Source organism: Cololabis saira, chromosome 23, assembly GCF_033807715.1.
Source record: "Cololabis saira isolate AMF1-May2022 chromosome 23, fColSai1.1, whole genome shotgun sequence".
NCBI lineage: Eukaryota > Metazoa > Chordata > Actinopteri > Beloniformes > Belonidae > Cololabis > Cololabis saira.
The window spans coordinates 31403850-31418306 of NC_084609.1; the positions used below are offsets into that span (position 1 = coordinate 31403850).

Genomic DNA, 14457 nt, shown 5'->3' on the forward strand with positions numbered 1-14457 from the left:
TCTCGACATTTCGACTTTCTTCTCGAAATTTTGACTTTTTTCTCGACATTTTTCAACTTTTTTGTCAACATTTTCCACTTTTTTCTCGAAGTGCATAATGAAAAAAAAATCTTCCCCCAGTTCTAACTAATATAGAAACATGCAGCATGTGTTGTCTTCATTCTAATTCTGATACAAGACTTTTCATTTTTTGCGGCTCCAGACATTCGTTTTTTGTGTTTTTGGTCCAATATGGCTCTTTCAACATTTTGGGTTGCCGACCCCTGTTTTAGAGCAACATCCCCTACCTCCAACACCACATTTGTTCCAGAAATGTCCAAGAATTTTTTCCACAAGACAATGTTCAAAACTAAAACAAGTCCATCTTCTGGACACAGTACAAGGATAAGGCTGCAGAAGAAGAGGGAAGAGGTCCTGGATTGGTTTATCAGCAGTCCTGATGTGTCCAACTTAGACAAAGATGGGACAATAGCAATGCTGTACTATATTATAGTGAATACTGCCACCGTTTCTGACATAAGTGAGCCCGGTACCGGTCCAGCCCCCCCATGTTTGGGACTTACTCCAGCTGGTCGTAGTTGACACACATGAGAGGAACCTCGGTGCTGCAGCGCTGGTGGAACTTGTAACCGCAGGTCTGACAGCGGAAACCCTGGAACAGCAGCTTTCTGCAGAAGTCACAGAAGGCCAGCGTGAAGAAGGTCTTCCTCACCTGTCAAACACAGACAAACACCTTCAGAACCAAACAGAACCACAGACAGTTCAGACCGGAGCCAGCACCCGGACCTGCTTCCCACTACTGGAAAAGTGACAATCCAGAAACAGATCTTACAAAGTTGTGTGTTGTGAGCGGGACGTTCTCCAGCACTTCCACGTGCAGCTCCTCCCCCGTCAGCCAGGAGATGTCCGTGTCCCAGTCGATCGGCTTCTTCTCTCTGAAACAGGAAGTGGAGAGCGATGTTAACACCTCACACCGCTGTGGCTGCAACCACACCAGACCACAGTGATTTCAGCAGAGAGACTTTCACATCGTTTAAGCTCAGCTGCAGAAAACAAACCAAAGACACCGGAACTGCAAAGACTCTGCCCTAATTTGTTGTGATTTGACTTGGAATTTAAATTCAAGTTTGCCAGCGATGCTGAGAGTCCTGCAGAGTCCTGCAGAGCCAGGCAACGTCTCTATGATGTCTGCGGACCGTGAGCTTAGATCTGCGTTTTTTTTCCCTCTTTTTCTTTTTTTCTTCCCTTTTCCTTACCTTTTTAATCTCGACATTTCAACTTTTTTCTCGATATTTCGACTTTTTTCTCGACATTCTGACTTTTTTCTTGACATTTCGACTTTTTTCTCGAACTGCTTCATGAAAAAAAAATCTTCCCCCAGTTATAACTAAAATAGATACATGCAGCATGTGTTGCCTTCATTCTAAAGGCTGATTTATGGTTCTGCGTTAAATCGACGCAGAGCCTACGTACGGTGTGCGTCGCCGCGTACCCTACGCCGTAGCTCTGCGTCGATTTAATGCGGAACCGACTTATGCAAGGCTTTTACAAGACATTTTGCCTTTCGCCATTTGCCTTCATTCTAATACAAGACTTTTTCATTTTTTTGCGGCTCCAGACATATTTGTTTTTTGTGTTTTTGGTCCAATATGACTCTTTCAACATTTTGGGTTGCAGACCCCTGGCTTAGATGCGTGTGGCTGTTTCTGTGGTCTTTACCAGTCCTGTAGCTGTGTCTCTATATCCGTCTTGCATAAAATGTTAAAAACCAAATTCTTAAAAATTAAAAACCGAAAAAGACTGAATTGGAAAAAATAAATATGGAATGTGGGGAAAAAAAATGGAAAAAAGCGATTTCATACTCTGTTTCCTCCCTGGATCTGTTTGATAATTCTGCCCCACGATGTTTCTGAAAGCAGTTCTATCAGCATTCTGGGAGCTGATTGGTCCTTACAGCATCATTAGCTGCCAATACTTGCTGTTTAATCTCAATATAATACTAGTATTAATATGTTGCAGAACTACAGTCATATAATTCATGCAACAGCTCAAAAAACAGTTTTAATAACACTAACCCAAATCAATATCGGAATCGAATCAAATCGTGATAATCACTTGAAGATAGGGCTGTTTTTGAGATAAAACCTTGCAGCACAAACACCTGAGCTGCCACTCATTAGACGGGAATGTCTAGACTGGAGAATGCTATTTTCCAGCGGGCCTGATGAACATTTATTGAACGCCTTGTTGACGCCCTCTAGATTCACTTCAGTTGAGTGGTGGAAGTTCATTTCTTTTGAGGAGTAATTGATGGATCTGAGACTCAGATTTGTTTATTTTCTAGTTCAGATTGAAGTTTTCTATTTAATATTTATTTCAGGGTTGGCCTTTTTAATGTATTACTTATTTCAGGTTGAATTTCTTTATTTAATATTAAAGGGTTGGTCGTCTGCCACTAGGGGGCGGTAGAAGGCAAAGGAGATGGTTAGATTGGGAAAAAGCTGTCAGACGGTTGTTGGTCTGATGTTGTGAACAGTAGTTTATGTATCAGTTTACTTCCTCCCTGTAGTCCCCTCATCTGTGGCTGTGATCTACGACAGCTTATTGTGTGTTTTTATCAGGATCATTACCTCACGTTATTGTGCCCCTTTTGTTGTCATCAAAATTATTCCATTTGACATCGAGGTGAGCGTTTCTTCAATATTTATTTATCTTATTTCAGGTTGAATTTTTTTACTCAATATTTGTTTTAGGTTTAAGTTTATTTATTGTTCATTTATTATTTATTTAAGGTTGATTTTAAAAAAAAATGATTTGATTCATACAGTCAAACTATTGTATCTATAGTAAAAAAAGTCAATTTGTTATTATTGATAAAGGTTGTCAAGTTAAATGGCTTGTTGTTAAACAGTAATTTTGTACCTGTGATACATTTGGGATGGGGAGAGGTGTGAGTGTGGGGGCCTTTAAATTACATATAGTTTACACTGCAAAAACTCAAAATCTTAACAAGAATATTTGTCTTATTTCTAGTTAAAATGTCTGCCAGTGGAACAAGATTTATCTTCTCCTTACAAGCAAAAAAATCTTGTTCCACTGGCAGATTTTTTATACTTATTTCAGGTGAAAATCTACTTGAAACAGGTGAAAATTGTCAAATAAGTTATTTTTCTGGTAATTACCCTTGTTTTAAGTGGATTTTTTTGACTAAAAAATGAGACATTTTAACTAGAAATAAGACAAATATTCTTGTTAAGATTTTGACTTTTTGCATTTGTTCCAGAAATGTCCAAGACTTTTTTCCAGAAGACAATGTTCAAAACTAAAACAAGTCCATGTTCTGGACACACTACAAGGACAAGGCTGCAGAAGAAGAGGGAAGAGGTCCTGGATTGGTTTGTCAGCAGTCCTGATGTGTCCACATTAGACAAAGATAAATAACGTCTTTGTTTGGTGAAACAACCACGGAGCTCCAGATCTGCTGCACTTACCCGTCCTGTATCCTGTAGACCGCACAGCATTCAGGGATGAGTCCTCGCATCATCAGCGCTTTCTTCAGCGAGTCCCTCACCGTCATCCCACAGCGGGCGGGAACCTGAACACAACACCACACGGCTCAGCAGGCGGGAACCTGAACACAACACCACACGGCTCAGCGGGGGGGAACCTGAACACAACACCACACGGCTCAGTGGGCGGGAACCTGAACACAACACCACACGGCTCAGTGGGCGGGAACCTGAACACAACGGCTCAGCAGGGGGGAACCTGAACACAACACCACACGGCTCAGTGGGCGGGAACCTGAACACAACGGCTCAGCAGGGGGGAACCTGAACACAACACCACACGGCTCAGCAGGGGGAACCTGAACACAACACCACACGGCTCAGCAGGGGGAACCTGAACACAACACCACACGGCTCAGCAGGGGGAACCTGAACACAACACCACACGGCTCAGCAGGGGGAACCTGAACACAACACCACACGGCTCAGCAGGGGGAACCTGAACACAACACCACACGACTCAGTGGGGGGAACCTGAACACAACACGACACGGCTCACTGCGCTGACACAAGCAGAGGAAGCTGCTGGCACAACCACATCATGCAGATGTGGAAACTCACAGGTGTCACAACAGCTGCCCCGTTGTGACACCTGGAACCGGAACAGCCGTCCTGCCTGGCATGGTTCATGAAAGGAGCTCGTCTGAGGTCCCAGGACGTGCCCAGCTTTGAGACGCGTCAAAGGACGTGTCCCAAAGCTGGGCACTGTGACATCCGTACACCAACCGTTGTTAGGGCCAATCCCAATCCCCCCCCTACTTTCTACCACTAGCCCTAAAAATGAAGCCACAAGCGGTAGGGCCCTTGTAATCTTCCCTAGGGACTGGGACACCACTTGCTACGTCACTGCGTGGTTTACGTTCGGGTACCTAAGCGAGATTTCAGCCGATCGTCTGAAAGCAACATTTGTGTAATGCCAACAAGAGGCGTCTGGCTACCCCAAACATGTAATGTTCCTTTGACAAGGTGTTTTTGTCATCATCAAATATCATCAAACCAGTGCGCAATCATCCAACCAGAGCCCAAACATAATTAAACCACAGCCCAAAGATAATTTAAACACAGCTCACACATCGTCCAACCAGAGCCCAATCATCCTCCAACCAGAGCCCAATCATCGTCCAACCAGAGCCCAATCATCGTCCAACCAGACTACAAACATCGTCCAACCAGAGCCCAGACATCGTCCAACCAGAGTCCAGACATCGTCCAACCAGAGCCCAATCATCGTCCAACCAGAGCCCAATCATCGTCCAACCAGAGCCCAATCATCGTCCAACCAGAGCCCAGACATCAACCAACCAGACTACAAACATCGTCCAACCAGAGCCCAGACATCGTCCAACCAGAGCCCAGACATCGTCCAACCACAGCCCAGACATCGTCCAACCAGAGCCCAAACATCGTCCAACCACAGCCCAAACATCGTCCAACCAGAGCCCAGATATCATCCAACCACAGCCCAGACATCGTCCAACCAGAGCCCAAACATCGTCCAACCAGAGCCCAAACATCGTCCAACCAGAGCCCAGACATCATCCAACCACAGCCCAGACATCGTCCAACCAGAGCCCAAACATCATCCAACCAGAGCCCAAACATCATCCAACCACAGCCCAGACATCGTCCAACCACAGCCCAGACATCGTCCAACCAGAGCCAAAACATCGTCCAACCAGAGCCCAAACATCATCCAACCAGAGCCCAGACATCGTCCAACCAGAGCCCAAACATCATCCAACCAGAGCCCAGACATCGTCCAACCAGAGCCCAGACATCATCCAACCACAGCCCAGACATCGTCCAACCAGAGCCCAAACATCGTCCAACCACAGCCCAGACATCGTCCAACCACAGCCCAAACATCATCCAACCAGAGCCCAAACATCGTCCAACCACAGCCCAGACATCGTCCAACCACAGCCCAAACATCGTCCAACCAGAGCCCAAACATCATCCAACCACAGCCCAGACATCGTCCAACCAGAGCCCAAACATCATCCAACCAGAGCCCAAACATCATCCAACCAGAGCCCAGACATCATTTAACCAGAGCCCAAACATCATCCAACCAGAGCCCAAACATCGTCCAACCAGAGCCCAAACATCATCCAACCAGAGCCCAGACATCATCCAACCAGAGCCCAGACATCATCCAACCAGAGCCCAGACATCATCCAACCAGAGCCCAGACATCATCCAACCAGAGCCCAGACATCATCCAACCAGAGCCCAGACATCATCCAACCAGAGCCCAGACATCATCCAACCAGAGCCCAGACATCATCCAACCAGAGCCCAAACATCGTCCAACCAGAGCCCAAACATCATCCAACCAGAGCCCAAACATCATCCAACCAGAGCCCAAACATCATCCAACCAGAGCCCAGACATCGTCCAACCAGAGCCCAAACATCATCCAACCAGAGCCCAAACATCGTCCAACCAGAGCCCAGACATCATCCAACCAGAGCCCAGACATCATCCAACCAGAGCCCAAACATCGTCCAACCAGAGCCCAAACATCGTCAAACCAGAGCCCAAACATCATCCAACCAGAGCCCAAACATCATCCAAACATCATCCAACCAGAGCCCAAACATCATCCAACCAGAGCCCAGACATCGTCCAACCAGAGCCCAAACATCATCCAACCAGAGCCCAAACATCATCCAACCAGAGCCCAAACATCGTCAAACCAGAGCCCAAACATCATCCAACCAGAGCCCAAACATCGTCCAACCAGAGCCCAAACATCATCCAACCAGAGCCCAAACATCATCCAACCAGAGCCCAAACATCATCCAACCAGAGCCCAAACATCATCCAACCAGACCCAAAACATCATCCAACCAGAGCCCAGACATCATCCAACCAGAGCCCAAACATCATCCAACCAGAGCCCAAACATCATCCAACCAGAGCCCAAACATCATCCAACCAGAGCCCAAACATCAATTCCATTCAATTTTATTTATATAGCGTCTATAACAACAGAAGTTGTCTCTGGGGGCAGGCCAGGATGTCAGCAGCATATAGGAGACATCCACATCGTCCAACCAGATGTTTGGGCTCATTTAACCGGAGCCCAAACACCAGTCCTAACATCCAGCTAGTTCTTTGATTTTTGCAGCAGAAGCAAGAAGAAGTTCTTCCAGATCAGCACCAACAACAGGCACAATTGACCCTTTTTCAGCCTTCTGATTGGTCCCTGACTGACCAATCAGAAAAACCATCCTCCGGGTGAGAATATCCGGTTGGACCAAACAGCCGTCTCTCTCGTTCACATCAATGGGAAAAGCCTAGTTTTTACTTGACTTGTATCAAATTTAAATCACTGGATTATATTTTTAAAACTTTGTATTAGTAAAAGGAACACTTGGGGACACACTGCACACAGTGTAGTGAGGGTGCAGCGTATTTCTATCCCCAAACTGGCAGAAATCTGATCCGTACTTCCAAAACAAAGTCTTCTAGGCAGCAGGCTACAACTGCGAAACAGGCGCGCAGGAAGACGTTTTTGCCAGGGGGTGCGGGGGTTCTCCCTTAAGAAATCACTAGCCCCTCCCCTGCATGAAGAACAGCTGACAGTGCGCACAAGCTTTACCAAAACATAGCGAACCAACCATCTACAGTAAAAAAGGAACATGACTATAATTATTATCATAGTCACATAGGCGGCGGGTGACAGAAAATATTTGGTGAAGCTATATAGGCCTACAGGGAGGAATCCGCGAAAATTTTGAAGTTTTTTTCCACCCAAAACAGTTGTATAACAATGATTTGAGCATAATTTGACCAATATTACCGGCAGTGCAGTCTCCTCCTCCTCCCGGGTCATCGCTGCTCATATGACCGGCTGCACCATCAGGTGAGCCGGTGTTAAAGGGAAAGTTCGTTTTTTTACAACCTGGACCTTATTTATGACATTTTTTATGGTCGTATACTCACCCAGAAAAGTTTGGTGTCATTTGGAGTCCTTCGGAAGATATTAGGAGTTTTTTTGCGAGCCGCTTCTCCATATAACGGTAGCGCATGAGGGCATAGACGGACGCAGACGATGCAGCGTCTAAATAACACATGATTGCCACGAAACTCGTTCATTTCTTTTATGAATCACTAGATCTGCTTCCAGGACCTGTTGTAACATTGTGGCGCGGTCTGTGTATTAAATAAATAATAAATTTCCGTTTGTAAACAAGACCTCTGAACTCATGACGTCATCTCTGTGCGCGCACTCTGTCCTCCGTTCAGTGAGCTCTTCAGCCGTATACTCCGGCTCAAAACGGTAAGGACGTCAATCATATTCAAAGTCGTCGTCCACAACCTCAGAATTTGACAAATATTCAGACATGTTTCAAATAACTAACAGTAAACTAACAGTAGCGAACTCCAGCTGTACACAGAGCTGTGTCTGGGACGCGCACAGAGATGACGTCATGAGTTCAGAGGTCTTGTTTACAAACGGAAATTTATTATTTATTTAATACACAGACCGCGCCACAATGTTACAACAGGTCCTGGAAGCAGATCTAGTGATTCATAAAAGAAATGAACGAGTTTCGTGGCAATCATGTGTTATTTAGACGCTGCATCGTCTGCGTCCGTCTATGCCCTCATGCGCTCCATTACACGGAGAAGCGGCTCGCAAAAAACCTCCTAATATCTTCCGAAGGACTCCAAATCACACCAAACTTTTCTGGGTGAGTATACAACCATAAAAAATGGCATAAATAAGGTCCAGGTTGTAAAAAACCGAACTTTCCCTTTAAGACACTGGGGGGGGGTCGCTGACGCGTGGCTGCAGAGCAGTCGCTCTCCTCCGACTCACTGTCACATTGGCAGCAGCTTCGGCAATGTTTTGTGTCTGTTTCTCTTTTGGTTTAAAAAATGAACGTATATCCATCTTGGTCTTGACTTGGAGCTTTGAGTTGTGTTTTGAAAGGAGCGCTGCTGGCTGTGCATTTGTAATTGGTGGGCAAAAATGCGGATGTTTACAAACAACATTTGCGGTTCTGATCACCTGAGCGGTCCGCAGACCAGTGGGGTGTGACTGGCTACTTTTCTTTTTTTTAATTAAAATTACCCCTATATTCAGCCTTCATCTCAAATGTGGCTTACAATGTTCTGGAACAGAAACAGCAACCACAAATATTTATATATTTATAATCTTTTATTGTCATTTCAATTTTTCCAGGGGGTGCTGCAGCCCCTGCCGCACCCCCACTTCCGGCGCCTATGCTGCGAAAGCCTTTTATTTATTTATTTATTTTAAAATGGTAAAGCGGTGTGCTCGGGGCACTTGTAAAAGTGACACCCACTACCCAGAGAGAATCACAGGAATACAATTCATCCCAAAACTAACAGTAAATTACAAAAAAAGTCTGCTTTGGATAAATGTGGACGGCCAGACGGTTCAATCATTCCACCGTGCTATTAGATAAACTAATCAAAAGATCTTGTTTTCGACGAAAACCTCAGTTTTTTAAACTCACTACACGGTACCTGAAGTTGTCCTTTTTATCTAGTTCAGGTGTCGGCAACCCGCGGCTCTAGAGCCGCATGCGGCTCTTTAGCGCCGCCCTAGTGGCTCCTGGAGCTTTTTCAAAAATGTTTGAACTTTTTTTTCCTTTTTTTCTTTTTTTTCCTCTTTATTTTCTCTTTTTTCCCTTTTTCTTCTTTTTTTCCTCTTTATTTCTTCCTTTTTCCCTTTCCTTTTTAATCTCGACATTTCGACTTTTTTCTCGACATTTCGACTTTTTTCTCGACATTGTACTTCAACATTAATCTCAACATTGACTTTTTTCTCGAAATTTTGACTTTTTTCTTGACATTTCCACTTTTTTCTCGACATTTCCACTTTTTCTCGAAATTGTACTTCAACATTAATCTCAACATTTCGACTTTTTTCCTCGACATTTAGACTTTTTTCTCGAGATTGTACTTCAACATTAATTTCGACATTTAGACTATTTTCTCAACATTTCCACTTTTTTCGCGACATTTCACCTTTCGACATTTGTCTTCATACTATGGCTTATACAAGACTTGGGTATATGGGTTGCCGACCCCTGATCTAGTTGCTGTTGATTTTCTTTGGTACAATAATTACAAATAAAGTGATGTAAAAGCCTGATTGTCCAAGGAAGTGGACGGGAGACATGACAGTTTTGTCCGACCTAGCAACAGGGGCGGGGCTTGACAAAGGGTCAATTATCTGCGAAACAGAAAATCAAACCTGAAAGTGGCCTTTGTCAGCATGCATTGGTTCAGACGGGCCATGGAACCTACCACTGTCCTCTGCTTGTTGGGCAGGAAGACCCTCACGATGGGCTTCTGCGGGGAGCGAGGGTTGGCTCGGCCGGCGTCCGTAGGGGTCTGCAGGACGGCTAAAGTGTTGGGAGCCGCGGGAAAGGCCTGAGCGCCCCCTCCCGCTCCGCAGCATCCCATCTTGACCTCCAGCAGCGATGGCACGGATGAGGTAGAGCAGGAGAAGTCTGTGCCGTTGCCCATGGCCTCCAGCAGCTGCTGCTCCCGCTGCTGCAGGGCATCCAGTTTACTGGTGTACTCCTCGTAGGCCTGGGGGGAAAACCACACAGCTGTAGACCTCTACACACGGCAAAAACTCTAAATCTTAACAATATTTGTCTTATTTCTAGTTAAAATGTCTAATTTTTAGTAAAAAAAAATCTCATTACACTTAAAACAAGACGCATCACTGGAAAAAACAACAATTTTCACCTGTTTCAAGTAGATTTTCACTTAAAATAAGTAGAAAAATCTGCCAGTGGAACAAGATTTTTTTGCTTGTAATGAGAAGATAAATCTTTTTTTCTACTTATTTCAAGGGAAAATTTACTTCTCATTACAAGCAAAAAAATCTTTTTAAAAACAATAGTCATCACCAGATAAATAACTTGATATTTGACAATTTTCACCTGTTTCAAGTTTATTTTCACTTGAAATAAGTAGAAAAATCTGCCAGTGGGACAAGATTTATCTTCTTATTACAAGCAAAAAAATCTTGTTCCACTAGCAGATTTTTCTACTTATTTTAAGTTAAAATCTACTTGAAACAGTTGAAAATTGTTGTTTTTTCCAGTGATGAGTCTTGTTTTAAGTTTAATGAGATTTTTTTTGACTAAAAATGAGACATTTTAACTAGAAATAAGACAAATATTCCTGGTAAGATTCTGAGTTTTTGCAGTGCAGACACTCAGAAGGTAATGTGACATTTCCTGAAGTCTCTCTCACCTCCAGGTAGATGGAGGGAGGGTTGTGTTCTCCCCCAAATTTGTCCAGAAGAGCCTCGAGGTGTTCCTGCGTTAGTTTGATCATCTGTTTGATGTTCCAGATCTGTCGAGACACCACATTATATTATAACAGGAAATAAACAGCAGTCTGTAAAAGCATCAGCACACAGTACTGAGAAATCCCATTTTTGTCAAGGTTGACATTCCCCCCAGCCTTCAGTTTCTGTCTTGCCCCGCCTGTGTCCCATCTGCCCTGATTGTGTCTGCACCTGTGTCTCGTCATGTCTCGTTATCCCCTCAGTATATCTTGTCTTGTCATTCCTTTGTTCCCTGTCGGACCGTACTGTTTGTTCCCTCCATGTGCTCCAAGTTTTGATCCCTGTGACTTTGAGTTTTTTGATCCTGCTCTGCAGCATTTTATTTTGGCCTTTTTGTAAATAAACCCTTTTTTGTTGCAACTCCTGGCTCCTGCTCTCTTGCACTTGGGTCCTCAGCAAACCGAATCACAACAATTTTGCCATGAATAAATGCATCATATTTACAGCAACAAAGAAATAAGATTTTTTAAGAGCCGGGGCAGGGGCACCATCACTATAACTGGTGAACTTTTTTAAAGGTTTGTTAAAAAAATCATTACAAATAAAAATAAAAAACTAAAACTTTCCATCCATTTTCTTTCGCTCTAAAACTTTCATTAAAAAAAAAAAAACAGAAAAAACATTCACCATGAAAATTGTTCAAATAAGTAAAGAAAATAATTCTGTTGAGCTCAGCGCTGAAACTAAAGAGCTGGTGAAAACAAGCAGGTCTGCAGCACCTTGTTTCCCTCCAACCGCGCTGACGATTATCTCGTAGTATTACACATACCAGCAATGAAAACTGATGTGGAGTTCCTCAAGAATTTATTCTGGGGCCTCTTAAATTCAACATCTACATTCTTCCACTAATGCCGCTTTTACACTAGTACCTACTCAGCGCGACTCCACTCGCCTTGCCCCAATTTCTTTTCAACACCCAGGTCAGAAGTAGGAGGTTGGAGCTTGCTCCTCTCCTTCTACTCTGCTAGCTTGTGCTTCTTTACGCTATTACTCGCCGACTGCTTAATGAGGTCGCCTATTTCATTCTAAGCAACAATCGCTCACCTTTGAAAACCGCTGCCTTGAACAGTGTCAGTTTTCCTGATGGGATTTTCCAAACTAAAATAACACCACATTGCTAACACGATGGCAAGACTAGACAGCTAACTCCACCATACAACGCATGTGTTTCCCAACCTGGAGACTCAAAACACCAAGCTGCAGGCACTTAGACAAGGAAGAATTCAGCATCCGTTTACACACACACACACACACACACACACTGTATATATATATATATATATATATATACATATATATATATATATATATATATATACACATTACAGTTACAGTATCTTTCAATTGCACTTCATTCCCAATAGGGAAATTTGTTTGCTATTTTTCTTTAAAAATAAAGATAAAATATTTGAAACAATTTATTCCATTGTCTTTTGTAGTTTTTTTTTTTTTTCAATATTTTTTATCCCGGTTTTTTTCCCATTTTTACCACCCCGTGCTCCTACCTACTGACAGTCCTGGGCATTGCCATCCTCTACCAACCCCGGGAGTTCCTGCACTGAGCTCAGGTCTCCTCCTTAACCTGAGGAGTGAGCAGGCCGCATCTTTTCACCAGACAGGGTGGGGTTTCTCCGGCCGAACGTAGCGCGTGGAAGGATCACGTTATTCCGGCCAGATCCTCCCCACCCCATCTGGCGCCCCGGTTGGCCAGAGGGGGCATGTATAGCCCAGGACTGTGTGCATGTTTTTGTGAGGGTAGCTCACACTAGCTACCCAGGGGAACACGGGGAGAACATACAAACTCCACACAGAAAGATCCTTTCGCCAACCCCACCCATGGTGTGGGCACTGAGGTCATGGGGGAACTAACACGCACTTCAGCACCCACAGCGTCCCCGGCGGGAATCAAACCCAGGACCTTCTTGCTGTGAGACCGCTGCACTACCAGCTAGGCCACCGTGCCCCCTTGTCTTTTGTAGTTTTACCAAAAAAAATCAAAATCGAAAATCGCGTTTTCAGAGAAAAAAAAAAATCAGGGTTTTATTTTTGTCCAAAATCGCCCAGCCCGACACACAATGCACTGGAGTAAATACTCAGCTGTACCAATACCTGTATTTGCAGTATTATCTGCAAATATTTCTGATATCCATAACCCAACAACTGTACTCTGAAAAAAACTACAATTCTTTAAAAAAGGCACTTGAATGAAGGCTCTTCAAAGTACCGTAGGTAAAGCGCTTTGCAAAGTGGGAAAAACTAAAATAAACAATCAGTTAAAATCAATCCAACACACTTACAGTACTGTCTCAGAAAATTAGAATATTGTGATAAAGTTCTTTTATTTTCTGTAATGCAATTAAAGGAGCTTGAGGCCGGATTGTGGCAGGATTTATGAAAAAAAATCTGTATACATTTTAAGTTTTCTAGTAATAATGTCAGATGAAGCGTTCCAAACCCAAAAGAATGAGCCCTCTAGTGCAGTGGTCCCCAACCCCCGGTCCGCGGCCCGGTACCGGGCCGTGGGTCATTTGGTACCGGGCCGCACAGAGAGGAAAAAATAAAAAATAAAAAATTTTAAATTATTTTTATTTATTTTTTTTTTCCAATTAAAAAATAATTTCTGTAGAATCCCCGACTGATGATGGATGACTCTCAAACTGATGGTTCACAATGTTTTTATTCCTTGGATGTAAATACACTGCAAACACACCGTAAGAGCTTTAAAGGAATAAAATAAAATAGAGTTAGTCTTTCTACATTCATATAAGTTTAACTTAAATACAGACCGACCCAGCTGCTCGCTCAGTTGGCAATAAAGCTACCGTTAACCACAATACATGAGCGACCAAACTCAAGCTGGACATAAATACGGTATAACATTTGCACAAATCCTGATCAGCAGGAGCTTTGTGTCAATTAGGCTCCACTTTAGCATTCCTGACACTAGTTTAGTCTTTCAGACACACTTTCTACTGCCGTTAAACTTTTACCATTAAAGTCCGAAGCGCCGGACGAGGTTACGAGGTCTCGGTGAGACGCCTTCAAAATAAAAGCACTAAATATAAGCGTGGCTTTAAATAACGTTAATGAGAAAACAAACAAAAAACACATTACTGAAACACTCTACAATTTCCATTATTTCATTTTATTTCTTCAAAAATGATGTTTTTTTAATTATTATTATTATCATTATTATTATTATTACTACTACTATAGCGAAAATACCACAGTTTTTAATGCCGGTCATTTTATTTAGTTTTTATCAGCTACACCTTTAGATTGGGCCGTGAAAATATTGTCAGACATTAAACCGGTCCGCGGTAAAGAAAAGGTTGGGGACTGCTCTAGTGTATCTCTCCGCTGCCTTGAACAGGCTGTCTGCTGCAAAATGTGCTGCAATTCCGGGCCCGAATTTCCCGCGCTGTCCTGCGGATGTGACGTCACATGACGCTGCATGCACGTTCTCCCCGTTCTCCCGTGCCGGCTTCACTGTTGGCTGCAGTACCCCAACGGCCGTCGTGGTGAAGGGTGGCGCTA

At 43.7% G+C, this 14457-nt stretch overlaps 1 protein-coding gene across 3 annotated transcripts in view; it reads right to left on the reverse strand.

Moving 5' to 3' along the window:
* Positions 1-14457, reverse strand: part of braf (B-Raf proto-oncogene, serine/threonine kinase) — a 47758-nt gene that overhangs the window by 24183 nt on the left and 9118 nt on the right. For all 3 annotated transcript variants that reach the window (XM_061714092.1, XM_061714093.1, XM_061714091.1), the window contains exons 2-6: positions 10824-10925; positions 9861-10148; positions 3492-3595; positions 833-935; positions 564-712 (exon numbers count right to left, since the gene is read on the reverse strand). In XM_061714092.1, the coding sequence (XP_061570076.1) occupies positions 564-712; positions 833-935; positions 3492-3595; positions 9861-10148; positions 10824-10925 (746 nt within the window). The remainder of the gene's footprint in view (positions 1-563; positions 713-832; positions 936-3491; positions 3596-9860; positions 10149-10823; positions 10926-14457) is intronic.